Source organism: Amphiprion ocellaris, chromosome 12 (genome assembly GCF_022539595.1).
Source record: "Amphiprion ocellaris isolate individual 3 ecotype Okinawa chromosome 12, ASM2253959v1, whole genome shotgun sequence".
NCBI classification, from domain to species: Eukaryota; Metazoa; Chordata; class Actinopteri; family Pomacentridae; genus Amphiprion; species Amphiprion ocellaris.
The window spans coordinates 11,286,762-11,314,560 of NC_072777.1; the positions used below are offsets into that span (position 1 = coordinate 11,286,762).

The 27,799-nt window shown below is 39.4% G+C and overlaps 2 protein-coding genes across 3 annotated transcripts in view; one reads left to right on the forward strand and one right to left on the reverse strand.

Moving 5' to 3' along the window:
* Nucleotides 1-23,146, forward strand: part of xrn2 (5'-3' exoribonuclease 2) — a 42,807-nt gene extending 19,661 nt beyond the window's left edge. Inside the window, exons 19-31 of the mRNA XM_023291461.3 lie at nucleotides 901-1,008; nucleotides 1,516-1,605; nucleotides 1,797-1,869; nucleotides 2,221-2,304; nucleotides 3,688-3,785; nucleotides 5,514-5,593; nucleotides 5,725-5,781; nucleotides 6,955-7,023; nucleotides 7,808-7,936; nucleotides 9,856-9,974; nucleotides 18,952-19,012; nucleotides 21,088-21,292; nucleotides 22,871-23,146. Of these exons, the coding sequence (XP_023147229.2) occupies nucleotides 901-1,008; nucleotides 1,516-1,605; nucleotides 1,797-1,869; nucleotides 2,221-2,304; nucleotides 3,688-3,785; nucleotides 5,514-5,593; nucleotides 5,725-5,781; nucleotides 6,955-7,023; nucleotides 7,808-7,936; nucleotides 9,856-9,974; nucleotides 18,952-19,012; nucleotides 21,088-21,292; nucleotides 22,871-22,933 (1,236 nt within the window). The 3' untranslated portion in view covers nucleotides 22,934-23,146. The remainder of the gene's footprint in view (nucleotides 1-900; nucleotides 1,009-1,515; nucleotides 1,606-1,796; nucleotides 1,870-2,220; nucleotides 2,305-3,687; nucleotides 3,786-5,513; nucleotides 5,594-5,724; nucleotides 5,782-6,954; nucleotides 7,024-7,807; nucleotides 7,937-9,855; nucleotides 9,975-18,951; nucleotides 19,013-21,087; nucleotides 21,293-22,870) is intronic.
* Nucleotides 23,147-23,572: 426 nt separating this feature from the next.
* Nucleotides 23,573-26,143, reverse strand: nkx2.4b (NK2 homeobox 4b). Of its 2 annotated transcripts, XM_035957773.2 has the most exons (3): nucleotides 25,860-26,143; nucleotides 25,527-25,733; nucleotides 23,573-24,836 (listed from the first exon to the last, which is right to left on the reverse strand). In XM_035957773.2, the coding sequence occupies exons 1-3, from the start codon at nucleotides 26,014-26,016 to the stop codon at nucleotides 24,172-24,174; spliced, it is 1,029 nt and encodes a 342-aa protein (XP_035813666.1). In that variant the 5' UTR covers nucleotides 26,017-26,143; the 3' UTR covers nucleotides 23,573-24,171. The 2 variants fall into 2 exon arrangements, with proteins under 2 accessions (XP_035813666.1, XP_023147232.2); XM_023291464.3 differs by having other exon boundaries at nucleotides 25,527-26,143.
* Between the last annotated feature and the right edge of the window lie 1,656 nt (nucleotides 26,144-27,799).

Genomic DNA, 27,799 nt, shown 5'->3' on the forward strand with positions numbered 1-27,799 from the left:
GGCTCGTGAAGGTTTTTAAATGTCATCACAGCCATCTTAGTCTGGTCAGATTGGATTATAAGCTTTCTGCCGCTGTGAAACTTTCATGGAAAAAGGGCAAAGAAAAGCTTTTTTGCTCTATTTTCTAGTCCTGCTTCCCCCCCCCCTCATTTTGTCCTGCCAAGACTTTACCTCAAGTCTAACACTTCTGCAGACAAAAGAAGAGCAGCAAATCAGCATCAGCCAACAATTAAACAGAAAATGGATCAACTGTTTTGATAACTCCTGATTTATTAAAAGTTTCTTTGGTTTCAGCTCCTCAAATGCGATGATTTTCAGCTTTTGTATTTTTTGTGTCATTGTCACCTAAACGTGAATTGGATTTTGGGCTGCTGGTGAATTGTAAAGGCTATTTCCCCCTATTTTGTCACATGATTTGATTTTAAGTATTTAACCCCTCTAGGTAGAATATGCAGTCCAATATCAGGTCAAGATTTAGAGTTTGTCATTTATTCTAAAACCTGGAGAAAAAAGCACAGTACAATCAAACAACTTTTAAATTGTAGATGCTGGTTTATAAATCATCTTACAGCTTAGAGCAAAAAAAAAAAAAAAAAAAACCATTTCTGATCTGCTTAAAGAATATAAACCCAACAGATTTCTTCAGATCTTCAGCACCTCAGTTTATAATACCTCGAATCAGAGCTGAACAGCTGGAAACGATGCTGCACAAACCAAACAAACTATAGAGTTATGTTTTGGCTGCTATCTTTGTATGCCATGCCAGACATGTACTTTTAGAGGTTGTGCTGTTTATTTGATAAAACATGAGCAGCACTTAACCTTTATGTAGCAGATGTGTAATTTCTTCTGAAATATAAACTCTTATTAAAGTCTGTTTGTTTGCATGTTGATTTTCAGGGCTGTGCCTCCTGGAAGTGGTACTTCCCGTTCCACTATGCCCCGTTCGCCTCCGACTTCAAAGACATCAAAGGGATGTTCACCGAGTTTGAGAAGGAAACCAAACCAGTGAGATGGATCTTATTTCTCTTCTCTTTTTGTCTCAGATTTTTTGTGGTTTGATTTTCAGTGAGTGCTGTAACAAAGTACAGTTGTTTTTTGGCAATGGAATCATGTTAAAAATGTCTCTAAAGTCAAATGTCAATGCTTGAGGTCATTGCCATATTATACAAATCCCCAAAATGCTTGACAGTTTTAGATTTCTTATATTTATAAAGATGAACAGGTGGAGTTAGAGCTTGTTTCTCATATCAGTACTTAGTTTTTAACACAAGCATATCCACTGACACACAAAACATCCTGAGCTCAGTTATGTTGTATTTCATGTTTTAAATTAAACAAAAGGGTTGCAAACATGTTAACATCTAAAAATATTAGTCATTTGATCCCCTGCTTTTTACCTGTGGACGTGAATAATCTTCAGTAGGCTGAAATTCAGTAAAAGCTTATTTGTCTAATATACTGCAAAGTAAACATGAGTGTGTAAATAACTTGCATGTTGGATGTTCTGTGCAGTTTAAACCACTGGAGCAGCTGATGGGAGTGTTTCCTGCTGCCAGCGGTAACTTCCTGCCATCAACATGGAGGAACCTCATGAGCAGTCCGGTAAGTCTTAGAGACCTGAATGAGATGCAGAGAAATAACAAAACAACTCAGCAGTCTTTAGACTCCTACAGAGTGAAGACGTGTCAATTTACATTTAACCTAAAATTAAAATTCACTGCAGTCATGTATTTCCAAATTGTTATAGTTGGGCCTTTGTGCTCAGTTTCTTTCAAACTTTTTCTTTCATGCAGGACTCGTCCATCATTGACTTTTACCCCGATGACTTTGCCATCGATCTCAACGGCAAGAAGTATGCCTGGCAAGGTGAGTCTGTCCCTTTTAAATAATGTAGATTTTAAAAGTGGAGATGATTTTGACAGTATCATTCCAGCAATTTATAATTTTTTTGCTTTTATAATGGGATACAGTTGCATTAGATCTGTAGTCAGATGTTTCCTTCCCACTGCAGAAATGATAGTAAAGTAGGTGGTTTATTTAAAGATTAGGGTCTCTTATTCCCAGTGGATGCGACTGAATTTGTAGATTGAGAAGCAAGGATGGGCAACTACTACCTGCAGTGCTGGATGTGAATTTTGGGCTCAACATAAATGTTTAAAAACTGAGAGAAAAAATGTGGATGGTTGGTTGCACTCACTCCATGTCTGTCCTCCTAAGGTGTTGCCTTGCTGCCTTTTGTGGATGAACGTCGGCTGAGGGCAGCTCTGGCTGAAGTCTACCCCGACCTCACGGCTGAGGAAGGTGAGCAAAAGCCCACTGTGTGAAACTTGATGACAAGATTTCTTTTTTAGTGAACCGTCTGCAACAAAAGATGTTTTGACATCGATCCATCTTCTATATTTCTGATTGTCACTGATTAAATCAACACAATTCAGTCAGAGTCATTAAGTGTGGTATTAAAACGTAGCAGTGGAACAGGAATGATATGAGAGGCCTCACTGACAGAAATTATATTATGAGTTGGACTGTCATTCATATTAGTTATTTTACTATATATATATATATATATATATATATATATATATATATATATATATATATGAATCAAAAGAGATTGTTCTCATCAGTGCTAATTTCATCTGCAAAAACTATGAGAAAATATTTGTTGTCCTGTTTTTCACTACAAAACCATAATCGGAAATAAATAATCACTTATTTCAAGACAAGATCTGTGACAGTGTTGTAAATTTTTCCTCAACCAATTCAAATTAAATGAAAATGTTCATGATAGACGTGCTAACAAATAAACTAAATGCTTGCATCTGTAAAATCTACACTGCAGTTACTCCCCACATCAGTAACATTATGGGTCCGTCAGCAATGTTATCTGGTGTTAGTGGTTCTTGGAAGGAATGAATTTAGCAGAAGCAGCTGAGACAAACTGAACATTTAGGCAGCCGCTGAGGTAAACCAATGCAAAATTGTCAGGTGATGTCAATGTAATAGTTTCAGTCAGATATCTTTCATGTTGACACAAGGATTCAGCTTCTTCCAAATATTTGCTAAAGAAATACCATTGTGTTAATGTTGAAGACGGTAAAAAGGATTTTAAGGAACAAGTGAAGGAATCATCTCCTGAAAGATGTTGCTGCTCGGAAGTGGAGAGAACAGATATCTTTGCAAATGTTTATACCTTGAGCTGCATTTTATATCTAGATACTAACCGCAACACTAAACTCTGGCATAACAGAGAAAACAGTTCTGCCTTTTAGTTTTTTTGTGTGTGGTGACTGAATAGAGAAACGTTAAATGGGGCAAACTCAAAAGAGCTCACCATTAAAATATTTGATGTACTTTAATTGTACCAGCTGCTGTTAGCAACTTAGTTCACAGGAATCCTGATTATCCTAGCAGAATACAGTTTTCTCTCTATTTTTTGCTATCATCATCCAGGTATCAAAATTTTCAGGATGCTCAGTGTTCCGTTTTCTTCATTGTTCCTTCTCCTTCTGACATCCAGTCTATTGTTTTGTTGTCTCTTTCTTTTTCAGTGTTTTCCCTTTCCATTTGTCAACCCTCTAATCACCTCATTTCATCTTTTTACCATGTAGTCCAATACAATCAGAGCAGTAAACACTTTGTTTTTCCTCCCTGACTGCTGTTGCGATTTGTTCTGTATTTCAGTGAAAAGAAACAGCCTGGGGAGCGACGTGTTGTTTCTCTCCAGATCTCACCTGCTCTTTGACTTCATCCATGAACTCTACCGTACAGAATCTCACGAGGTAACAAAACTAATGTCACCAGACACACTGGGATCAACTTAAACTCAAATTAAACTGATATCAAACCATTAGTTGTTTTTTTTAGCAGCCTTTGTTTATAGCTATAAACAGACAAATGTGTCAGCACATGAAGCATCTGAGAAGTTTAACTGTAAATTTTAAAATTCGATTAGTATCTCATAGTGTTGCTTTGAAAATATCCTAACTGTGGGATGGTGCACAGACATACACACACATTCAGCTGTTTTTTGTCTGTAATAAGAGTTGTCTTCTGTGAATCAAACTATGATATGTGCTACGTCACTGAGCTGCAGATGTGTAGTGAGGCTGTGCAGGTGCCGCCTGCATTGGGTTTGCTCTAGCTAATTATTCATAAACTGAAGCAATTGTTTTTTAGACTCATACTCGCTGGGTGAATACTTTTTAATGGGCATGTCTGAATAATGAAACGAATGCAGCAAAAGTACAGCAGTATGTAAAACTGCACACATTGACCCGAGTTCCAATTTGGTTCAGGCAATGTGAGATCAGATACATTAGTGAACCTTTTTATTGACTGTCTGTAGTCTCTCGGAAATTTTATATTCAAAGGCATTTTTTAATGGAAAGCATAGTCTGTCTTTTAGTGAAGTGTACAGTTCTAAAAAAATATAAAAATCTGAAGCTGTTTAGCCAACTGCTCAAATAGTAATTACTGCATTGGCTTGACTATATGATAACAATTTTTCTTTAGATTATTAAGTTGGTTGTCTAGAATCACCTCATACAATGGCAACTGAAATGGAGCTTATCATGTTTTAATCAAAGTTAATGTTGAACAACAGTTACTTTCATTATCGTTGCATAAATCAACATAGTGTGCAAACATGACATATTACTACCAGGCAGTTCTTGTGCTTTGCATTGTCACAATATGCAGTTAGGTTACTGAGTTGGTAGTAGTTAGCCTAGGAACATGAACACCAGCTTTAATATTGATCACTACTTTTCTAGTCTATTCATGGCTGGTTGGCCTAATTTAACCTGCAGGAGTTTCTGAAGGCTTCTGTATGTTTTGCTGTCACTGAGGAAATACTTTCATGATAAATAGAAGCGTCTTCCAGCATGTGTCAGAAAAGGATTCAGAGCTTTGAGAGCCTGCCTGGAGAAAGTTTGCATCTGTAAATGATCGAGGAATGCGTAAAACCCACATTAGTGCATCTTGCCTATTTTCATGTTGCATTTAAAAAATCTTTAATGATGAGGACTCTCTTCTCCTCGGAATAATGGTATCTCACAAAAACGCTTGCAGTGAAACATGAACTGTTGTACGGCCTGTCTAGACGACAGTATTGATTCAAATAAAGTGCATCTGTTATGTCAGATAAAGGTGGGACAAACTTCTGAAAAGCACTTTGGAAACACCTTCTGCGCAGACACACGTTGCTATTTTCTGTGCAAAGCTGACACATTGTTGAGAGGAGAAACATGTATATCTTCTGTAAAAGATAAATGTGATCACTAAATTTCATGGCCATTTTGCAAATGTTCCCTTGATGCAGGACAAAAACAGCATTTTCACATTATTCCAGTTCACCCGATAAGTTCTGAGGACTCTAAGTGTTGTAACAAATATGCCTCGTTATTCGACAGATAAGTAAATGCTGTTACTCCATGCCTGCTGCATTGACACTTTGAATCGAATCACTGTTAAATACAGAATAAAAACTACAACTTTGTCTCTTTCAGAGCACTGACATCCCTGCAGAGCTATGCCATGGAATCCAAGGTGCAATAAATCTTGATGACGACCCTATTCTACCAGATAAGTAAGGAACGCCTGCTTTATTTTCACTTCTGTACATTTTGTCCCATGTTTCAGTCTAACCCAATAAAAAAGAGCTGGTCAAGTGTGACGACTACTTCATTTATTCATTTTTGTTTGACGTTTATCCTTTAGGACAGTGAAGTCGCCTATTCCAATGCTGCGTGACATTTCACAGAACAGCTCCATCGGGTAAGTCTCTCATCGACACAAACTGACTAATAACGGGAAGAAGAAACACTAAGAGTGGATCTTTTGTTGTGGTTGTACCTGAATGCTTAAGCTGCATATATCCGTCTGAAAGGCTCATTAGAGTTAAATGTTCAATTGATGTCAAACATACATATGAAAAAGCTGATGTCAATTATGACAGGAGGTGGACAAAATCAATGGAACACCTGGACTTCAACGCAATCGAATTAGGTAGCCTAGCAGCAAATCTTTCCTATTTAAATCCTATAATTAGGTTTGCAATTAATGATTAGTGCAGTCATTTAATCTTTGCACTGTTCATTTTTGAAAACAATCATCCCAGTGTACTTGAGCCCTAGATGATTTTTTCATATCTGACCAGCAGTCTGAACCCCCCAGATTTTCAGATGTAAATGATGAAACTGACAAAAGTGATAAATGTTCAGATTGGAACTTGATAATGTAACATTTTTTGCTAGACTAATGACTAACAAAAGTGTTAGTTATACACTTTACGTTGTTCAAATAATTATTTGTTTAGGTGTCACTGAAAATGTACAATTTTGTTGAGAGTGTGCCATTGATTGTTCAACTCTTTGGTTATTTCTTGACTGTAATTTGCAGTGAAGGTATATTTAATGATATTTGGTTAGCTGCTCCTGTATTTTGCTCAGTATGAGACCTGCAGTTTTGGTGCAATCGTAGCATCACAAAGTCTTGCACGCAGTTCAAAATCACAGTAACATGCCCAGTATTCCATCTAAATATACCATCTCAGACAAATCTATTTCTTTCCTGTATATTTAGTCTGTCTCAGAGATTCACTGTCCCATCATTTCCAGTTCAGCTCCAAAGTGATTTGACATAGATTATTTTTAGACACATCACAGTTTTGAGCTGTGTGTGTTGGTACACCTCCCTTTCATTACTGTGATCTAAGTGTGCAGCCATGCTGTTAGGGTGGAAAGACATTCAGGAACATGTCGAAAATGACAGTGAAGTAGACGAGTCAGGTTGAGAAGAAAATTACAACACTTGACATGAACATCACAAACTCGGGTCTCTATGCTGAAGGGGAGATTTTTTTTCCTTGAAAAATTTCTTTTAAAAAAGTGTGAGCTAATGGAACCCTTCTTGTCCTCAATTGAAAAATGATTTTCTTTTACTTTTCAGAGTGAAGTTCAAGGATCCTCAGTATGCAGATGGCTTTGTGTTCAAGGCGGTCCTCCTGCCTGATGCAAAGTGAGGATTTTTCTTTTTTAAATTTATTTTAAATCATAAATTTTTTATTGAACATTAAAGACTTGCATTTCAGATGTGGAAATATTTTTTTTTTCATTTTTCCCTCATCATTAATAAAATATATGACTAGTGTACTCTTTTATTTTTTTTAATTGTCAAACCCAAACCAACAACGAGTTAGTCTGTCTCACAAAGCTTTGCGACTTTCTGCTGTCTGTAACTCTCCGCTTCAAACCAGTTTGTTCCAACTAATGACAGAAGTCCTGAAAACTGGTTCACAGCCATATTTTTCTTCTTACTAAATGCTCAAACATTTCCTGAGACAGTTGGTCGCTGCATGTTTTAGCAAATGTTACTCAAAAAGCAAGAAATAGAGCATTTCTTGGACGACTTTGAGCACCGGACTAAATCTGCATTTAGTGCTGTATTTATGAGTTATTTGGGACATCAGGATGTTCTTTGTGGCTGATCAAAAATAAGCTCCATAAAATTGACCAAAGCCCATAGTGATGTACTCATTTTGTTTGATCACCACAAAATGCACATAGTCCACTTTTTACATCTTATAAAAAACACAAATAATTCTTTTGTAGAGTGGAATTCTTTTTCTGTTTCAATTATTTATATGTGAATGAAGAAACAGCTAAACCAAATCAGAGGTTCTGGTGAGTTTTATGTAGACATGATCGTACTTTTCTCTCCGTTATGTCAACAAAAGGATGAAATATTTTTACATAAAATCTTTAGCTGAAACAACTTTAACTGGGATTGTTTTTTTTAACAGAATTCCCAATAAGGTCTTAAAACCAGGGGACTGGGAGAAAGGGAACAGGGAACCATGGAGACCCCAGCTGGGCTTCAACCCGAACAGGCAGCAGGCTCACCTGGACCAGTCTGGCTTCAGAGCTCTGGGGTAAGTTTATCTTTTCATTTCAACTGTAATAGCCAGTATCAGAACTGTAAAGATCACATCTATCCTTCTCAAGAACTTTTTCCCTACGTGTGAGAAAATACACAAAATGGAGATAATTTATATAAAAACATTTTCTAACCAGTCAGCGTGTCAAGATTTGATGATGCTGTAGGCTGAGTGACTACAATACGTTTCTCTATAGGTCGCTACTTCACCCAGCAGCTATGTAGAAGTGTGTCCCGAAATATGATCAGATTTTTTAGCATAATTCTGATCAGTCTAAAAGTATTCGCACACTTTAGTCTAGCAGGTCACTACAGTGTCTAAGACTCATACATCCTTTTGAATAGAGAAAAAATATCCAAAAGAAGCACAATTACAGCTTTTACATCCATAGCTGAAGGGCCATCCCTTTTTATCACGCTGTGTCACATTTTTCAAATTAAAATCTCAGTTTGTAAAATCCCCTGCACTTTCACGGGTCTCTTTTCATTTTCAAACACCTTGAAAAAGCTCCACAAATACACACCTGCCTCTGAAGCATCTTGTATGGTGTGATGATATCATTTTATAGCATCAAACAATGACTGCTGATTCTGCAGTGACTCAGTACAGTATTTTAAAATGAAAAATGTGTTTAAATGTCTGTATCCCCCATAACGGTCCCCATTAACCAGCCATCCTTGATTATGATCTAAGCTCTCTTCTCCACACATTGATATTATCATTAAGGAAATGTGAATAATTGAACATCTGGCTCGGTCCGATTGTAGCGTGTTTGGGAATTAATTATGCACAGATTTGAAGAAACAAAATGCAATCCCTTTTTTTTCTCTCTCTCTCTTTTGCCCACTAAACTAAGTCGTTAATTCAGTAATTTAGGCAGTTATGTGCCTTGATGGGGCCAAACGGGCAGGTGCTCGGAGGATGGTGAGCAGAAAAACCAGGAGAAAATTGTAGAAAAAAATGAATGTGTGTTGCTGTGATTTTAAATCAGTGGCCGTTCTGTGGAAACAGGGATATGTGTTCAGTTCAGTCTGAGGCAAGAGGCCAATGCTGGACTTAATCCAGTCAGTGTTTCATATCTGTGATATGGCAGAGGCTCCTGTGTGAGAACAGATAAAGATAAATAAAACAGTAAGGAGAGACTGGGTGTTCCTTACGAAATCAGATATCCCTTGTGTGACAACTGCTTTTGGATTATTTCTTTTTCCTGTGAGATGTGTTGAGCCATAATAAGTGTCTGTGCTCGTCTTTATCTCTGTCTATATCTTTATCACCATATCTTATATGCCAACTATATATCTGCAGAACTTTGTACATGGTTTATGCAAGCATCACTAACTTTGAGACCATTTTTACTGTCTTCAGCCTGAGTCTCTGTATCCTGATGTACCCTTTTGTCCTTAAGCAGCTGTTAAACCTAAAAATAGTTTCAATGATACTGTTACAGCTTGGCTCAAAGACTGCAACAAAGCAGGGAGACAGCAACAGTGTGGTGACTAAAAAGTGGTTTTATTATAACACAAAACAACCCAAAAGATGCACTACAGACCACAAACTGAAACTCAAAACCATGCTGCTGGAGCTCCAGAAGGAAGCAGCTTCTGTCAGGGAGAGAGAGAGAGAGAGACTGACTGGAGTGAGGGAGGTTTTATTCAGTTCAGCAACTTGATCCCAGGTGTGGCTCAATCAGATGACAACCCTCACTCAGCTCTGGAAGGACAAAACAGGGACATCTGGTGTCCAGGTGGAGGCTCGTCACAGTAAAGATCTAGAGGCTTTCTGCCCTGAAATGACAAGAATTTGAGACAAACTCTGAATACCTGGAATATGTGAGGATTTTAAAATGGTTGTTGGTGAAGATTGTTATGCTTTTCCAATTAGTTTTTACAGCACAACCTCTTCTCTTCCTTCAGTCACAGTATGAACAGAAACCAGCGTGGCGGGGGACAGTACAGCAACGCCCCACCCCCAAGCAACTACCATCAAGGAAACTACCGTCCTCCACATGCTGGTGGCCACCAACCTTTCCAACGTAAGATACACATATACACGTTTACATCGTTCTGAGGATTATGATTGACATTAGGCTTTCTACAGCTAAGTCTAACCTCAGCCCTGAAGCCAAATCTAAGCACTTAAACTGCCAAGAATATCCTCAATTGTAATAGAAAAAAATCTCATTCGTAATCACAAATATAGACTGATTTATCTCTGCTTGCTTTGCTTAACATTGGACTGATTTCATTTCAACATGTTTATCATGATGAAAATCATCCTTGAAGGAAAATTTTCTCTATAAATAGCTGTGCTTGATTTTGGTTAAAACAAACACAGGCAGAGCTTCAGACTTTTTTCACACTGATTGCACAGGTGCATCTAACTTTGTCATTTAGGTGCACACAAACTTTGTCATCACACCTTTTGGCACAACACTAACCACACCATGAGCTGTTTGAGGTGATCTGTAATTATTCTGACAGCAGCAAACGATAAATAAAAACATCACCATGTAATAAGCTGCTCACTCCAGCTCCTCATCCACAGCAGGACGGTACAAAAGGGCTGACAGTGTACTTGGCAGTGGGTGTGGAGTTAGCAACAGGGACTACTAGTGGGTTTAATACTGACTGATAACAATGTATTGACAGTTACAGAGGACTAGTTGCCCACCTCTCACAGTGAAGATATTTGGTCACCCTCTGGAGCCCTGTGAGGGTAGCATGACTGTTATATCTCGCTTTAATATTGGTCAACTACCAGCGTTTGCAGACCATATTGACACATGACAAATTCTTAGCAAAGAAAATATTGCAAATTTGATTTCAAATACAACTTTCATCCAGAATGTGCTGAATACAGTCAACTGGCCTGAAACAGTACTGTCTTCTTTGATATAGATATGATATTTTATTGTCCAGCTACAGCAGTGTCAAATGCTGGTACAGTTCAAGCACCACACAAAAGGGAGTTTTAGAAATGTTGGTTTTTCATGCTTAAGATACATGCCATGTGTCATCTTCTGTCTTCATATTAACGGTCTTTAACTCTGTCGCTATCAAAATCCATCAAAGGATGACGGTAAATGATAACCTTTTAGTTGAAAAAAATTACAATTTTGAGACTGCCTGACCTTGTTAGTCTGAGTGGTGTATATAACTGAAATATTACAGAAAAATGTTGGCATTATCTCAGTTCATCAGACACACAATCCAACAAACTAGATGGAAGTTTTGTAAAAAAGTTACTGGACCTCTTCATATTACTGTCTCCAAGGTCATGGATGATTTGTTATATTCACTGCTGTAACCTTGTGTTGAACAATGTAGTATGATATTCCATATTATTGGACCCCTAACCATAATACCAGCTCCTTTCAATTCAACTAAAGTTTTCTTTTGGCCCGCAATTTCTTCGCTGTGCTGTTTTCCTTTTCTCTTCACTTCACAAAGACTTCTTTGTGAGTCTGTGGCCATTGTGAGGCTGACATGTCCATTGGAAGTATTTTTGCCTTGTTAAGCAGAGTGAAAATGGTAAAATATAAGACTGATTTGATTGGATATAGTGCTTTCTACCAATTCTGTGCCGTCCCTGTCAATGAGTTCTCAAATAATTTTCCCATTAACTGCTGAAGTCTGACATGCAACTGAAGCTCTTGTAGTGAAATGACATTTTGTGTCCCTTTTTGAATGTCATATTCTCACACTGAGTTTATGCATAACTACATTATCTTTTGAACTCATAAAAGAGGTGTATACGCGCAGAAAACCTGGTTGAAGAACTTGAGTTACTCCAGCTGAGTGATAAGTCTTCTGTACTGCTTGTTGCAACAAATCACTTTCAGTGCTGACACTCTCAGAGTTGAACTTCTATTCATGTCATAGCAATAATCCACATGAAACACTTGAGTTTTCAAATCCGGTAGCTAGTGCCCGGCTTAGTTGGCTTCTGCTATTATTTGAATGTGTCACATAAATTATATTAAATCAGCACTTACTGGATCTGAATAGAATCAGCAGATAGACAAAATTAAAGGACCAAACACGCTTAATCTGGTTATGTTCATGTCTCTTCTTTGTATCAACCATTGTGTCTAGATTACATGCAGCTTTTTATATCTGAAACTTCCTCTGAACTAGCTTTAAAGGTCTCAAGAAGGAAAACCAGAGAATATTTGCAACATCAGCTCCAGTTACAACTACAATTTCCTTGGATCAAAACAATAAATCTCTGATATACACCTCTAAAATGTAATGTAAAGAAATGTAAAAATCCACAATATCTGAGATTAATGTGTAAGATCCACTTCACGTAACTATTTATTTTCTAAAACCGTAAAGACAAACGGAGAAAAGCAGCTGTAACTATAGTTACCATTTGTCTGTTTTGCTTAAAATTGACTAAAATAGTTCATCTATTATGAAAATGGAAGACAGGTTTTCTCTTCATATTTTTGTAAATTATTGTTTAGTCCTTTCACATCTAAAACAGTTATTGTGACGAAGGGGAAATTGGAGACTGTATATACCCAGCTGTCAAACTGAGGCACAAATAATTGTGTTACATGATTATGTTCATCACATGAGGGATAGTTGAACAACTCATCACATATGGAGGCAGAATCTCTTTCCCAGCTCCTAATCACGATCTGTGCTCGGCCCCGGCCTCAGCCCCACGGTCCTCTGCCAGCTCTTCTCCAGTTTGACTTTGATGTGCCAATTTGCAAATAGATGAATAATCTCATCTGCCCACTGATAGCATGCGGGGGAGTCGCAGCTATTCTGGTGGCACTTGATGCAAATGGGGGCTTTTGGCTTCTCCGGATTGCGGTAGCACCTCCCCTGGCCTCTGCTGCTCGTTCTTCATGTTAAACTTGCCAATTAGCGGTCCAGGACATTCTTTTTTTTAATCTCACTCGCCTGTATTTTTCTCCGTCGTTCATGGAGAAATTGTTATTTTAATAAAAGGGGATTATTGTACATCTTCAGCACGGTTCCTCTGTGATTCCTGGCCTGTTTCTGGTGATTTTTATCACATCAGCTGAAGTACCTGGAACAGAAATGTGTCATTGTTGAAGGCAGCATTTATATTATTTGGTTTTCACTGTTTTTTCCTGAAGTGCCAAACCTTTTACTTTTTTTATTTAGCAATGACATTTTGATGCTCAGTTTTGGTGTAAAATTAATTTATAATATAATTTATGAACTGTTGAAAGAATTCGACATTTTTAAATAACACAAATGACAAAGGGAAATTGTGTGATTCTGTGTATAAATATTGGTAAAAACTGGACTGAATGTGGACCAACTATAATATTGGCAACTCCAGGAATGTGATTATCCAGACAAGTAGGCCTTATTCTGCAGCAGAAGGCCAGAGGCTTGCTTTTGTCCAGATAACACTTTCTCAGGACCAACCCTCTGCTTGGCCAGTAATCACTGTAGGCTTTGCTGCACTGGGCTTTTGTGAGTTCTTTTTTTTTATTATTTATTTTTGGAAGGGGGGGTTGCTTGCTGATTAGCGTTGTGGGAGACCGGGGCCAGTAATGAGACTGTCGAGTGGCTGCGCTGGACACAGTGGCCCCCTCTGATAAAAGCATCCGGGAGGATCCCGTTTGATTGGGTGTGTGATGCGCTCTGAAGAGGGTTGAAACCAAAGTTAACTTCCCCCTTTGACAGTGCAGCTACCTCCTGCGGTGATGTGTCAACATGCTGCCTCTGAAACATGCTGCTGGGCTTTGTGTAGTGCAGCCGGACCAGCTGGTGTTTAATAACCAGCCGGGGAGTCTCTGCTGGTGGCCATTATTTTCTTGACACACAGTGACACCAAATTTTAACCAGGGCAGCAAAGTAACATTTGATCCAGCAGCCCAGTGGCTGATAAGCCTGCAAACTCCCCGTCCACTTCACAGTAACAACTGCACATAATCGCTGCTCACACTGACTTCTAGACCAACTTCTGTATCACCATATTCACATAGTGTTGGTCATTATGATATTTTCTTGTCTATATTCTCACAAATGTTTCTGTGATACCGCAGAAAGGTTTTTAAAATGTCGTTTTTTTCCCTTAATGAAAATAGTGTTTTTAATTAAAGGCTTCTTCATATTTGAACAGTGCTCTGGATGGTACAGGTCGTTGTTGTCCTGGTCTGTAATGGTCAAAACCTCGGTTGAAGGTGTATCGGCTTGGTCTTAATGTTTATGTTTATTTAACCTTTACAGCCTCAGATGTAAACAGAAACATCCACCATCATATCTTAGAAGGTGTCAGAAGACATTATCACTAATCACCTTTTAGTGGATTTATTTTACAATCATGATGTCATCTTGTTTTATCACTTTAGACATTGTCCATTTTTCTGCTTATTCTATTGAAATCATTGGGACATTGAGTGTGATTTTAGTATTTATTTTGGCAATAATCCAGGCCTTGTGATTATTCATATATGTCAATTTCAGAAAAAAAATCTTATTTTAATTCAAGCCATGTCCCTCTCAGACATCTGTTGTTTGGGGTTTTTTTCTTTTGAAATTAATTCTTGGTTTGCGAAGCAGCAGCAGGAGGGACTGCTGAAGTTTTGGAAGTCTGTCAGCGAGCTTTGTTCAGCGGATAGGAAAGTTACTGTCCTGCTTCTGTTGTTAGAGCTGAGCCTGCTGGACGGGATCTGAGTCAAATAGTCGCTGAACTAATTGAAAAGAGATGGAGAGAGACGTTTAGTTGTTTAGCACGGTTGTAATCCCTGCATTGATACAGTGGACACAGCATGTTTTAAGGATTTAAAGCGTAATCCTTTGTTGGCTTTTGTCTGGCGCAGACTGGAGGTCTATACACTTTCAGATCATTGTTAATTAAGGAGATTGACAGGTGTCCACTTGTAATTCTCTCTTTTGAGTCATCGGTGGTGATGAGAAAAAGAAAACCAGAGTGTTGTGGAGTTATAATTGGAGCCCAACTGGGTGGTCCACTTAAAGTTTGTTGGCCAAGGAGATAATCAAACATGAAAACTGAACGACAGAAACAAAATGATAATGTTCCAACAGCAGTCTGCCTGCTGGCTGGTAATTGTGTGTTTCACTATTTTTAGCAGCGGTCAGTAGAAGACTGGTGTAATATTTCCCACTTGACTTTCCTTTAGTTTATTACGTAATACAGAATGTATGTTAATTGTTTTTATCCATTTGTTGGTGAGGTGCTTTTCAGTATTCTGTTAATCCACTATAGTTTTACCTTTTTTCCTTTGGGCTTTAAATCAAACATCAGTCATCAGATGGTTCCTCTTTCAGCGTGATCAAGGTTCCCATATAGACAAATGATCCTTTAACCTGCAGTGAGATTTATGTTCTAATTATTGTTTTTAGTTCAGTTTCTGATTGATTTATGTTGTAAATGTACTGTAAGACACTGAAATATTCCAGAGTTTTTACTTTGAGTATGTGATGTTGGTCAATTTTTCAAATTCAAACACAAAATGACCAGTTCTGAGCTAAATGTTTATCATCGCGCTAACATGCTCATCTTCATCGTAGTGCTACCTGTGTCATGTTAACCATCTTAGCTTAGCATTTTGGGATGCTAACTTTTGCTTATTTCCACTAAGTACAAAGTACAGAATAGGCTGATGGAAATGCCACTTGTTTTTAATATATTTAGTTACAAACTAAAAATTAAACCGATTTGACAGTATCTACATGTTTTATTTAAAGTTGAACAAATCACAGTTGAAGTTAGCAGGCCTCAACACATTAAATTGGCCATTATCAGCCCACATTATTCTCATACATATGTGTCAGTAAGGATCTCCTCCACCTTCTAGTGAGCTCAGCATTGGAGTTGTTCTCCATCCAGATCATTAATAAACATAAAGTAGCCCTAGTCGTGTGAATAAGTGCATGTAAAATCACAGATGGACAATTCATATGCACTGAACAAAATGGAGTCTTGTAGTATATGGTAAATGTAACGTCAGTGTATTTTATACCAAAGCAAGATCCTTTTCTTAACCTAATAAAATAGTTTTGATGCCTGAACTTAATCGAGCACTAAACGTTGAGTAAAAATGAAAGTCAAAACAAGACTTAAGACCAAAAAATATGTATGTAATTATGATCCAAGATGGGACTCAGACTCAATAAATCTGATGGCTCACCTCCCCTGCATCCGTTACATGTGGACTTTTATTCCTCTTCATAAATGCTACATCGCAGCTACTCTGCCATTAAATAAGGGCATCATCGAGTGGATTGACAAAGGCAGACTGAGCCAACTAGAAGATGGAGGAGGTCCCTCCCTGCCGATATGTATGGGAATCACGATAATTGTTGTAGCGTGGTATGCTATCAGGTAGCAGGTGAGAAGAAGTGAAATCCTTTACTTAATTTGGGGAGTATGATTTACAAACAGGAAGGCACAGCTGCAGACGTCAAAGCAAAAATAGGCGAAACATGAAAAGCCTGGGCGCCCAGGTAGCTCAACTGGTTAAGTGGGCGACCCATAAACGGGCTATAATCCCCAACGTAGCGGCCTGGGTTCGATTCCAGCTCACGGCCATTTGCTGCAGGTCTTCCCCCCATTCTTCTCCCTGCTTTCCTGTCTGACTCTCGACTTACCTGTCAAATAAAGCCAAAAAAAAACATGAAAAGCCTTTTTACAGCTCAAGAACATCTGACACCTGAGTAATACAGCAACAAACAACAAAAAGAATCTTCAACGCCAATGTAAAATTAATTCTCCTTTATGGCCCTACAAATATTGCAATCAAGAAATATTATTAAAGTGCAAAGTTTGAGTAACTGCCAAAGAAAAATTATTAATCACCGCTGGCCAAACAAGATCAGCAATAAAGACCTGTAGATGAGGACACGACAATTGACGGCGCACACTGCTAGAACCGGTGTCAAACACCAGCAGCTAAGCTTTAACTAGAACCCTCTAGTGAAGAAGAGCTCAGGTTGGACCAGAGGATATTGTTACAAGGAATCTCAGGATGACATGAGACTCAGATCTGTTATCGATATAAAAGCAAGCACTCGATAGAACTCTTTGTCAGTGGCCTCTACTCCAGGTTAGGTGTTGGGCATAAGTAAACAAGGCTTACATTTGTGTAACTTAATAACAACGCTGTGTCCCACATACAACACACAATTAGCAAAAGACTTACAAGAAGCTAACAAGATGGGGAAATGGAAGATTAATGAAAAGTACTGGCTAGCTTTCACAGGTAGCAATTGTGAGCCTATGTGCCAGAAAAGTTTCAAACTGGGGTTGTCTAGACTTAAAAAGTTGAGTGGCATATGAAATCTGAGAAACACAGACGCTGTGCTGGCAAAATCTGGGAAATATGGCAGTGTCACGGACTGCTACACTGAGTGCCAACGTGTTGTTCAGCGTGTCGGAACACTTAATACAAGTCAAACAACGAAATTTACACATTTTCAAGTGGGTGTTTCCTTACTCAGAATGTTTGCTTGGGGGAAATATAAAGCATTATACAAAGCTGTTTATTAAAAGTCAACTGATTCCCAAAGTAAACATCATAATGTTTACCAAAAGCACAGCTAAGACCGAATAAACAAATAAAATAACATATCTTTAGTTTATACTAAATTATGTCATTTGATCTTATCTTCCAAAAAACTAATTTCCTTCAGGTTTTATGTTTTGTTTTTATTTAGGGCTAAAGAAAAGTCTAAAAGTTGATCTTAAAAAGTGTACAGCAACCCTGAATTTGAGGCCGAAAGAACAAAACAAAACAGATATGTAACACTACGTAACTGACCGAGGTCCATCATTACAAATCACATATTTTAAAAATATGCAAAAGTGAAAATTGCATTTGCTGAGTCCTAAACAGATACAATATTTTATTCTTTGCTACTTTAAGATATTTCAGTTTGAGATGAAAACACGACAATGAGACTAAAATAGACAGGATTTTACTTCATGCTGTTTATGTAATTAAAAGTTTTATACAGCATACATATGTGTGTGTGCGTGTTATATGTTTGTAAGAGCTGTCTGCAGCTCCAGGTGTAAATATGTAAAACTGTTGTGATCCTTATTTACCATCACATTGCACAGCTCGTAATGTCCACACACAGTGTTTGCTTTCACCAGCTCTAATCCAGGAACATCCCTACTGGCTTCTGTAAACTCGTATTGGTGGATGATTTTTATAGTGACTCCTTCCAGGTTTGTACATTTGAGCCTCCAGGTCCTTTTCACAGCACCCTTCACCCACCCCAGGCTGAGCCACTCAGCAGGCCTGCCCCTATAAACAAACAAGTCCGCGGCACACAGCTCGTCATCGCCTTGGCAACAGTGAATCTGGAAGAAGCCCTTCGCTTTTTTTTTTTTTAAGTGTGTCTTTGTGAAGGGCTTGCAGCGATGGAACCAGGGTACTTGAGGCGTCCACAATGCTGCCGGCTGAATGCTTATTTCATTTTCTGAACAAAAAATGCAAATGTGGCGCTCCTGCTCTCCTCGTCTGCATTCCCCCCACCCTCCACCTCCACAGCCCAGTGTGAGTCGACGTTTGAAATATCTTAATTTTATCATGACAACTGATTCGTTCTGTGTCCGTGACAAAAAAAAAGAAGTCGTCGGCATTTTTCTTTCTTTTTTTTAATCTTTGAGGTTAAAGCTGACATGAGGTGGGTTAATTAGCGTCCATGTTTAATGTCAAATTCTTCTGTATTTGGCCTCTAAACAGTCAAACTGGAGGATTTTCTCAGGTTTCACTGCAGTTTAACTCAGTGAGAGTCGACTGTTGATGTAAACGTGACATATTTTACTGGTTTTTAGAATGCTACTGAAGCTATTTAAACTGAAGCACTTGTCAACACACTGAGGTGAAACACAAAGGAATGACAAACATCAACTACTAGTTCCTCACTCATGAGTTGTGTTATGCCAACAGCCTTCAGATGCAGGTAGAAATTCCTCTGATTGTTAAAAAAATTCAAACTTATCTCAGTAGAACCACCTCTGAACATGCCTTTTGTTCTCTGCAGATTCCAGGCAGAACAGTTTGCTGGGAGCGCCTCCCTCCTTCCACCAGCCACAGTTTCCAAGGTGAGTGTCGGCTTTTTGTGAACCTGCATTAGCTGGTTGTTGTGGGGGTAGAGTTCACACTTACCATGCCAACTGTTCCTGTATAGATAGGTTAGGTGTAAACACTTTTGCACTTTCCCCGTCATGGTTTTCGTTTTGGGCCTTTTCTAAGGTCAGAAATGTGATTTAGCAGGAAAACTCTTTTCCTCAAAGTTGTGTTTGTGGCTCATTGGTATCAATTATAGGTGAACCGGTGTGAATGAAACGTGTCAGGGCCTGTGTGGTCTGTGGTTATTGTCACTCGTCTCCGTCTAAATCCCCACACAGATTTCCAGCCTTTCTCCACCAGCGCTCTGCCTTCCCTCCATCGGGGGGCTTTGCTGCCAAATTAAGATTTTTTCCCGTCGCTTTAAAACAAATTTCTCTCGAGGAGGTTTGTGCAACTTAATGAGGCATCACTAATGCTGTTGGTGGCTGCGTCGTTCCCTGCACCGCGGCCGACGACTCCACACAGACCGCCTATTGATTCTGGCTCTAGACTTCTCCAAAGTCCTAATCAGGTTCTCTGGTTCAACTTTTCAGGCCCATTGTGGCTCTGTGTCACCTCAGGTCAGTAGTTATTAGCGGCGACTGAAAACAGTTTCTTTAACTACTCAGGACCGGACCAAATGAAATGCAGGAGGAACTTGGAGAGAGGGGATTATGGATTCCAGCGCTCGGTTAAGTCCGGCGCTGGCCAGAGTGTGACATGGTTCCGTAATGAGGGATGGGGCTTCTGCTCTTAGTTTCTTCTCTCCTCATTGTTCCTCAGAGGAGACTTTAATATCACTGCTGGATTGACACATTGTCCGGTGGCCGTTTTTGAGGGCTGCGGTGTGCCGGCTCTACACTCAGTCCCACGGACGCAATGTGGCCTCCTCATTTCAGGGATGAGGACGATTCGAGCCATATGTGAATATGGTTCATTTCATTTCATGTTCATCGATGCGCCTCTTCTCTGAAGAGAGGTTGGTTTTGTCTCTTTGACAGCTCGATCCCTCAGTAAACGCCAGTCGATGGGGATTTCAGGAAGGTCACTTCAAAGCACAATTAAAGACAGTCCTTCGTTTTGAATCGGTCGGCGGTGAAATCCCCAAACATTACTCATTATGAACTTCTAAAGTTTATAAAGTTGTAAAATATAAGTTCATTTGTTTTATTTTAAAATAATGAATATAATATTAAGCCACCAGGCTGCGACTAAAAACTGTTTTCATTATTACTTAATAAAAAAGTTAAAAACTGTTAAGTGAAATACAAGTCTGGAAAAATGTTTAAAAAATTACATCTTTAAATGTCTTTTGTCTGATCGACAGACCAAGCTCCAAAATAGTCAATTTCCACTCAAATCAGAGAAAAATCCAAAAAGTCTCACATTGAAGAAGCTGCTTTTTGTGTGAAAAAAATGCAAAACAGATTAATCAGTTATGAAAAAGTTTGTAGAATATCTTTGTCTCTTCTGATGATTCATTTCTAGACTTTTATATTTTTTTAGATGTGATTGTTATCATTATTAAATACAAGTTTGAAGTGTGTGTTTTATGCGAAAATATCTATGGAAAAAAAGACAAAAAAAAGTATCACCAGACCAACATAATAGTGTCACTGGTTTTGATTATTTTCCTTGTGGTCATTTAATCCAGTTCAGAAACGCAGTCCAGCCAGAAGCATTTAACTTTAGAGGCAATGTTCACATTCATCAGAAATCAATTAAAAGGTGATCATGTCAACCTGCTGTGACGGTTCATAATGGACTTTCTGTCGTGAATTAACCTGATTTAACCCGTGAAACTGTGTTTCTAACTTTCCACTGTGATTACCTCCAAGTATTGCTTCCTAACCACTGATGAAGTGATTTAACTGCAGTAACGGTTCAGGGATGTTCCAGTTTTCAGTTCATGTTGAGCTCAGGTGCCTCTCAATCCTCGGTCTCTGGACCCACTTCAGACCAAAACACAACTTGGAGCTCTGCATGCTGGAACTCCTGCAATATCTGCTTCAAAGTAAGGCCTGGTCAGGGTGCTTCATTGATCCTAAAAGAAGTGATGTGTCTCCAGGCAGCAGCAGCAGCAGCAGTACAGAGGCGGAGGTCACGGCTGGGATCGGTCCGTGCAGTCGCAGCAGTCGGCGTACCAGCAGAACATGAACCGTGACCGAGGAGGGGCGGGGCCAGGCGGCTACCAGCAGCGCTACGATCAGCGCAGAGACGACTGGCACGACCGCAGGGACGACCGCAGGGACAACCGGGGGCAACAGCACCAGGTAAACACTTCACATGTGTAAGCTCGCTGCAGACGCTGCTTTGTTCCGACAAGCTGTGGGTGGAGCTGAAACTTGCAAAAGAAAGTTTAGTAAAGGGACTTGAAAACTTCATGTTACGTCTTTAAAAGTTAAATAACTGAAGTTTCATCAGCCTGGAATCGAGTTCTGGTGCTGTTTTTGTCAGATCTGTGCTCCATGAAACAAACAGAAAATTGGTCTAATTTGCTGAAAAGTTGAACAGTGATCTTCCCAGTTGGTTCTACATGAACTCTGAAAACTGAATTTTAGGAAACGGTTTTGTTTGTAATCTTACAGGTTGATTTACTTTCATTTGGCCACGTGCTCCTTGAATTTATTTGTGATTTATTGTCTTCTGTGTATTTGAAATCTTTCGGTACAGTTGGTATTAAGTAGTTCTAGATGTTAGGTCTTTCTTTCGCTGTGGATGCTACATATTATTTTTGTCATCTGTTTATGTTTTTAGATTTTTATACAGATCAATAAAATGTCAAAAACACGTGAATCATAATTTTTAGAGTAATCAAAACGGATCATTTTGTTGTTTGACTAGTCAGTGAATCGGCCACGTTTGAGCATGTTGGGTTTTCTAGGATTTTGATATTCACTCTTGTGAAAGCTGATCAGATGACGACCGCAGACCCGTCACTCTAAACGTTTTCAGTTAACATCCATTCATTGCCACTGATGACTTTAAACAGTTTTAATGCAGGTTGTTTTCCAGCCCCATGCTTCAGTAAAAGGTTCATGTTAGGAAACGATGCATCAGTCTGGCTATAAAATCTTTTGTATCAGTAGGCTTTTATTCTCTAATGAAATAAAATGCTGTAGTGATTCAGACTACAGCAGCCAGGAATAAAAACATGCATATTCTCTTCAAGTCAGATGGAAGTTCAGTGTTTAAACTATGAAAAAAATAAATGTAATTATTCTGTTTTGTAGGTTTTCTGTGGCTCCAACTTAATCTCTTTGATTTCGTGTTGTTGTTTGTTGCAGAGCTGTAATTCCAACTTAATGTATCAAAGTGTCGCTTCGTATATTTCCACAAATGATGTGTTTTTTCTGGTTTCATCTGTCCATGCAGACAGTTTGTCCACTCAAAGAGTTGTGCGTTTGTAGAAGAGATTTCCATGTTACACTAAATGATCACATCGCTTAAAGTAAGATTATTTCTTCTGTAGAAAATGTCTTCACTGACAGTTTCTTCTTTGGTCATTCCTGGTGGGTTGTTTAGTAAGTTTAGTGTACATATGTGTGTGTGTGACAGCAACAATTTAGATAAAAATAAAACTCAAAATTTATTTTATCACCCATATCTAAGCAGAAATAGAAAAATAAAATTCAAGTTTTTAATCGTTTTGCAAGCTGACTGCATTTAAATGTTTAGTACGTAAAGATAAATGGTTCCAGTGACAGAAGAAACTTCTCAGATTCAGGTAAAAATTAATTTATTTGAATAATCATAAAATGTGTATGTTTTATTTTATTGTTGGTGCTTTTAATTGTTACAGTAGAGCTGTGGTATTTAAAACCTCTCGATGTTTGCTTCTTGTCTTTCAGGGCTACAGCTCTGGCAGAAGTTACCCTCCTCCTCCTCCATCCAGAAGATATAACTGGAATTAAACTCAAAGTGATGTTGGACTTTGGGATTTTATTGGATGGGCAACTATTTTTAGGGGAACCATGTCATCAGTTGGCATCTTTTTCATTTTATTGTCTTCTTGTACAATGATTTATTTTTTCCCTTTTTGTCCTACTTTAAAAAAAAATGTAATCTGTGATTTTTATGATCGTGCGCCTGTTAAACTTGTCAAATACAAGTGAGTCAAGGACAAAGTGTCCCGCTGTGTTTATTTTTGAGAGAAATCTCCTCAGTGTGGTTCGTTTAAAAAAAAAAAAAAAAAAAGGGAGGAAAAAAACAGGTACAGTAAAATAACAAGTGATTATGGTATTATTCTTTTCAATATCAATTTGAATCCATGTTTTGATCTTTTTTTTTCAACTTCAAAGGAATAAAAAGTTTTAATTTTGAATACATTTCCCATCAAAATTAGAAGTTCTTACAAAATGGGAAGTGTTCAGTTTGCTAATTTTACTGCGGATTAATTTAGAATTTTTAGTTCATTCAGATGTATTTAATGTTACAAAAAACGTACTGATTCTATCCACATGCTGTTGCCGTCTTTGTTTTAAATACTGTTTAAAAACACTGAAATCTGTTACATGTTTGCTTCAGGATTCACAAAAAAATAAATAAGAATGTCCAAAATGAAAATATCATTTATTCAATACTGGAAACAAATTAAAATCGGCTGTAACAAAGGATTTTTAATGACTTTCTTCCAATGAAAATACCTGTCATTCCGTTGACCTCCGAGCTGTAGACAGATTGTGTTTGTGTTTCAGACTTTGTTAAACCTGTAATAATTTAATTTGTAGTGTATGTGAAAAGGAAGCACGGGGAACGTGCCTCATCCTGAAACTCCTTAAATTAGATTTTTGTGGTTTTGTTTCATGATCTTAACAGCAGCAGCAATCACATCTGTCATTTACAAAAAAACAAAAACAAAAAAAGACTAACAAATATTTCGTTTAGAAGCGGGAGAAAATACATTATCATCAACATTCAGTCCATGTTCGAGGCTCTAATATACAGTTTATTTTTGCACCGTATTGCTCAAAACCACCGAGTGTCTTTTAAGTCCCTGTGTGCGTAAAGGAACCAGAACTTTACGCACGGAAAGAGGAAAAAATGTGGTGCTTGTTTTTGTCCAGCAGCCGGTTCTCCAAAAACAAAAAAAGCATCCATCCCGGGACAGATGCCCCGCAGGCCGGATCCCGCTCCCCTCCGCTCGGCATCCCTACCAAGTTCTCCCATACAGTAAATTGGAGCCGATCATGCTGTTGGTGTACTCAATGAGCGCCGCGTCCGTCTGCGTCATGTTGATCTGACCGTGCAGTCCGAGCGGCGGACTGGGGGACAAATCCTCCAGCTCCTCCGTGGACGACAGCTGGTTCACCTGCTGCTGCTGCGGAGTCTCCGTCATGGCCTCACCCGAGCTGCTCTGTCGGTTGCCGTTATGGTTGGAGCTGCTGGAATCGGTCCGGCAGCTTTTACCGTTCTTGGAGAGCACCGGCGACACAGAGGAAGACCGGCGAGTTGTTGCGCACAGGCCGCCGCCTCCGCCACCGCTGCCGCTACCGTCCTGCTGCAGCTGCTGCGCGGCCTTGTCCTTGGCCTGCCGCTTCAGCTTGTACCGGTGGTTCTGGAACCAGATCTTGACCTGGTTCGGGGTGAGGTGGATGAGCCCGGCCAGGTGCTCCCTCTCCGGGGCGGACAGGTACTTCTGCTGCTTGAAGCGCCGCTCCAGCTCGTACACCTGCGCCTGCGAGAAGAGAACCCGTCGCTTCCTCCGCGGCGCGGCGTGAAGCGTCACCATGGACTTGGCGGTGGAGTCCATCCCGGCCAGGCTGCCCACCATCCCGGGCACGTTCATACCGGCGGAGGGGCCCATGAATCTGGAAACTTCAAGAAACTACAATCAACGTTTGGCTAAAAAAAAATAACCGGCATCGTAAATTCAAATTCAAATTTCAATCCAACTGTTGAATTTTACGCGCATCATTTCCATGAATAAAACACTCAAACATCCATTGTTCACATCCACAAATCACGATCCTCTAAATGCACATTAATATATACACTTTTTAATTTTTAAAAAATTGGATTAACAAGAATTTAACGGCAACTTCACTTTTGCTTAAAAATTACCGTAATTTTGTGACTTTGATGTGTTTAATAATATCAAAGACCTGCATGAATATTTGCTTAACTGATTAAATTAATTAAGACCACTATGGAGAATCACAAACGCATTTAAGTCAATATAGGAGCATCAATAATGCAGTTAGTTGCAGTAAAGTTATTATAAAATTAGTTGTGGGCGCAGTTAACACTCAGGAAAAAGTACAATTAATTAAATCAAACTGTATTAAAGTGAATTCTGAGAAGGCCTGATGTGTAATAGAAATATAGATGCAAAAAAGTAAAGCTCGGCCTGTACAAAAAAACCCCCCAGATAAATACAGAACTCTAGAAAAAAATAGATCACACTGGAGAAACATCCCATTGTGTCCAGCTGATATTTTCTCCTTTTCTGGAACGTTTACATTTAAAAGCAGAAGAAAAAAAACTTCCCAGTGAAGCTGCTCTTACTTGTCGGGTACCGGGGCTCCGGGTTGCTGTACCACGCCGCCGCCGCCCCTCCGCCCCTCACCGTCTCCTGGTAGGACGGCAGGTCTCCCACGTTCCCGATCCCGCCGTTGCAGAACCCGCTGACGGCCCCGGAGAACTGCGGCACCCCGTGGGACACGTGGTAGGGCCCGCCGGGTCCCAGAGCGGCGGCTGCTGCGGTGGCCGAGGCTGAGGAAGAGGAGGAGGAGGAGGATGAAGAGGAGGACAGGTGGTGATGATGGTGGTGGTGGTGATGGTGGTGGAGGTGAGGCGGCTGCTGCTGATGCTGCTGCTGCTGCTGATGATGCTGCATACCGGGCTGGGAGACCTGCGGCTGCCGGTAGGCGCCCAGCGGGGATCCGAGGCTCCCCGCCGCGGGCTCCATCCCTCCGAACCTGCGGTAGCTGTCCTCCATGGGGCTCAAGATGTCTGTGACTGAGAAGGGAGTGGAGTGCTTTGGGCTCAAGGACATGGTGCGGCCACCCCCGTGCCCTCCGGTCCGCTCTGCCTCTGGCTGGGTGTGCTGTCTCTGCCTGCGTCCCCCTCCCTCCCTCCGGCTTCTTGCTTCTGGTGTGTCGCTGGGAAGAAGTCCAGCTGATCGGCTGCAGGAGGAGAACAGTTGCCCTTATCCCGCCGGACCCACATGGAGGGGCGGAGCGACGCGGACACAGCAGCCAACAATGGCAATTGACATTACAGAGGTAAGTAGAGAAAATGGTTTGGACCGACTTTCTCCTGCTGCGGAGGATGTTTGGTTTTTGAGGTTTGGCTGAAGATGAGAGTCAAACCCAGAGTTCCTCTGAAGACACAGGCCAGGGTCACTGATTGCTTTACTTTATTGCTGAAACGTTTAGTTGATATGATAAATAATGGTCACTGATCATTGAAGCTGATTATCACTAGCAGCTGCTAAAATCACGTTTTTCTTCCGTATTTATTTACTTTTTGGGAGCTTCAGTGTTGGAAACGCAGCTTTTACTCCTTGTTTTCAGTGTTAAACTGCAGAATTTTCCCTCTGCTCCGTGACACCTGCCTGTATTAAAGGCTTTCATTACTTTACCAGTTACTCTCCGACTGGCAGCTGCAGGTTTCTATCTTAAGATTCAACATTTACTGGCTTTGAATAGGTTTCAAGCTGTTTGTTCCTGAGCTGCAAACTGAGACTAACCCTCATGGTGCAGTTATTTAACAGGAGGCTGAAACAAACAGCTTAAATAGACTTTAAATGAGCCACAGTTCTTTTTCTGTAAATTGACTTTTATCACAATGATTTTGAACAATATCATTGTTTTGCTTTTTGCACATTATGACGTATTATTATAAAGACAATAACAAACTCTATACTGAAAATGGAAAGTTCATAGTTAATTTAATTTCCCCCCTCTGAGTGTTACTAGAACTTATATTTGGAACATTTTGTAATTTATTTTGTAATTTATGACAGTTCCAAAACTCACATAAATAATAATATTTATTTATCCTGTATTTACTGGTGACGGTGCACAGATGTTAATAATTATTTACACATTTCTAAAGTATTAAATTTAACAATTTGCTGCTATTCATTTAGTTTTTATTTGTTGGATCCTGCATATAAATTATTAATTTATATTAATTTATGAGTTAATTTTACAATGAGTAGTTTTCCCCCAATATGTGTGTGTAAATATAACGAATATTTAACTTCAAATAAAATAAAAATAAAGAAATATTTATGAAAAGGGAATTTCTCTACTTTTTAAAAATTATTAGATTTTTTTTTTTTTTTTTTTAAATTTAGACCAAAATAATTCGAGGTTGCAGTTTGGTCACAGAAGAAATGAAGAAGTGGTATTTTAAAGTTACACTATTTAAAAACAAAACAAAACAAAACAAAAACAAGCAAACAAAAAAAATCCTCGGATTTTCTCAGATTTCTGTCTTGAATGTGTGAATTAATTCAAAGCACTTTATTCTCCGGAACTGGGACTTTTTGCTGCATTTTTTAACTTTTTTTTTAACTTCACTGTAATGTTTTCCCTCCTGCTGCTGTTGACCTTTTCTTCTCTCTGCACGTTCCTCATTAACCAACAACAATCCACCTTTCAGCCTGTAAACAGTCCGAGCAGCCAATCACCTGCTGACCTGCAGCATCGCGTCACTTGTCGTCCTCTCCGTGGTTTGGTCACATCTCTGCTGCCGCTGCTCTCCGGTGATCCGCTGCAGGAGACCGACAGAGAGACGGGAGGACCGGGACCGGAGCTGGAGCTGCATCC

Coding starts and splice junctions, on each gene's coding strand:
- nkx2.4b (XM_023291464.3), bottom strand. CDS start 26,016: ATGTCCTTGAGCCCAAAGCACTCCACTCCCTTCTCAGTCACAGACATC. Junction 24,837..25,526: donor GGAGCCCCGGTACCCGACAA/GTAAGAGCAGCT, acceptor AGTTTCTTGAAG/TTTCCAGATTCATGGGCCCC.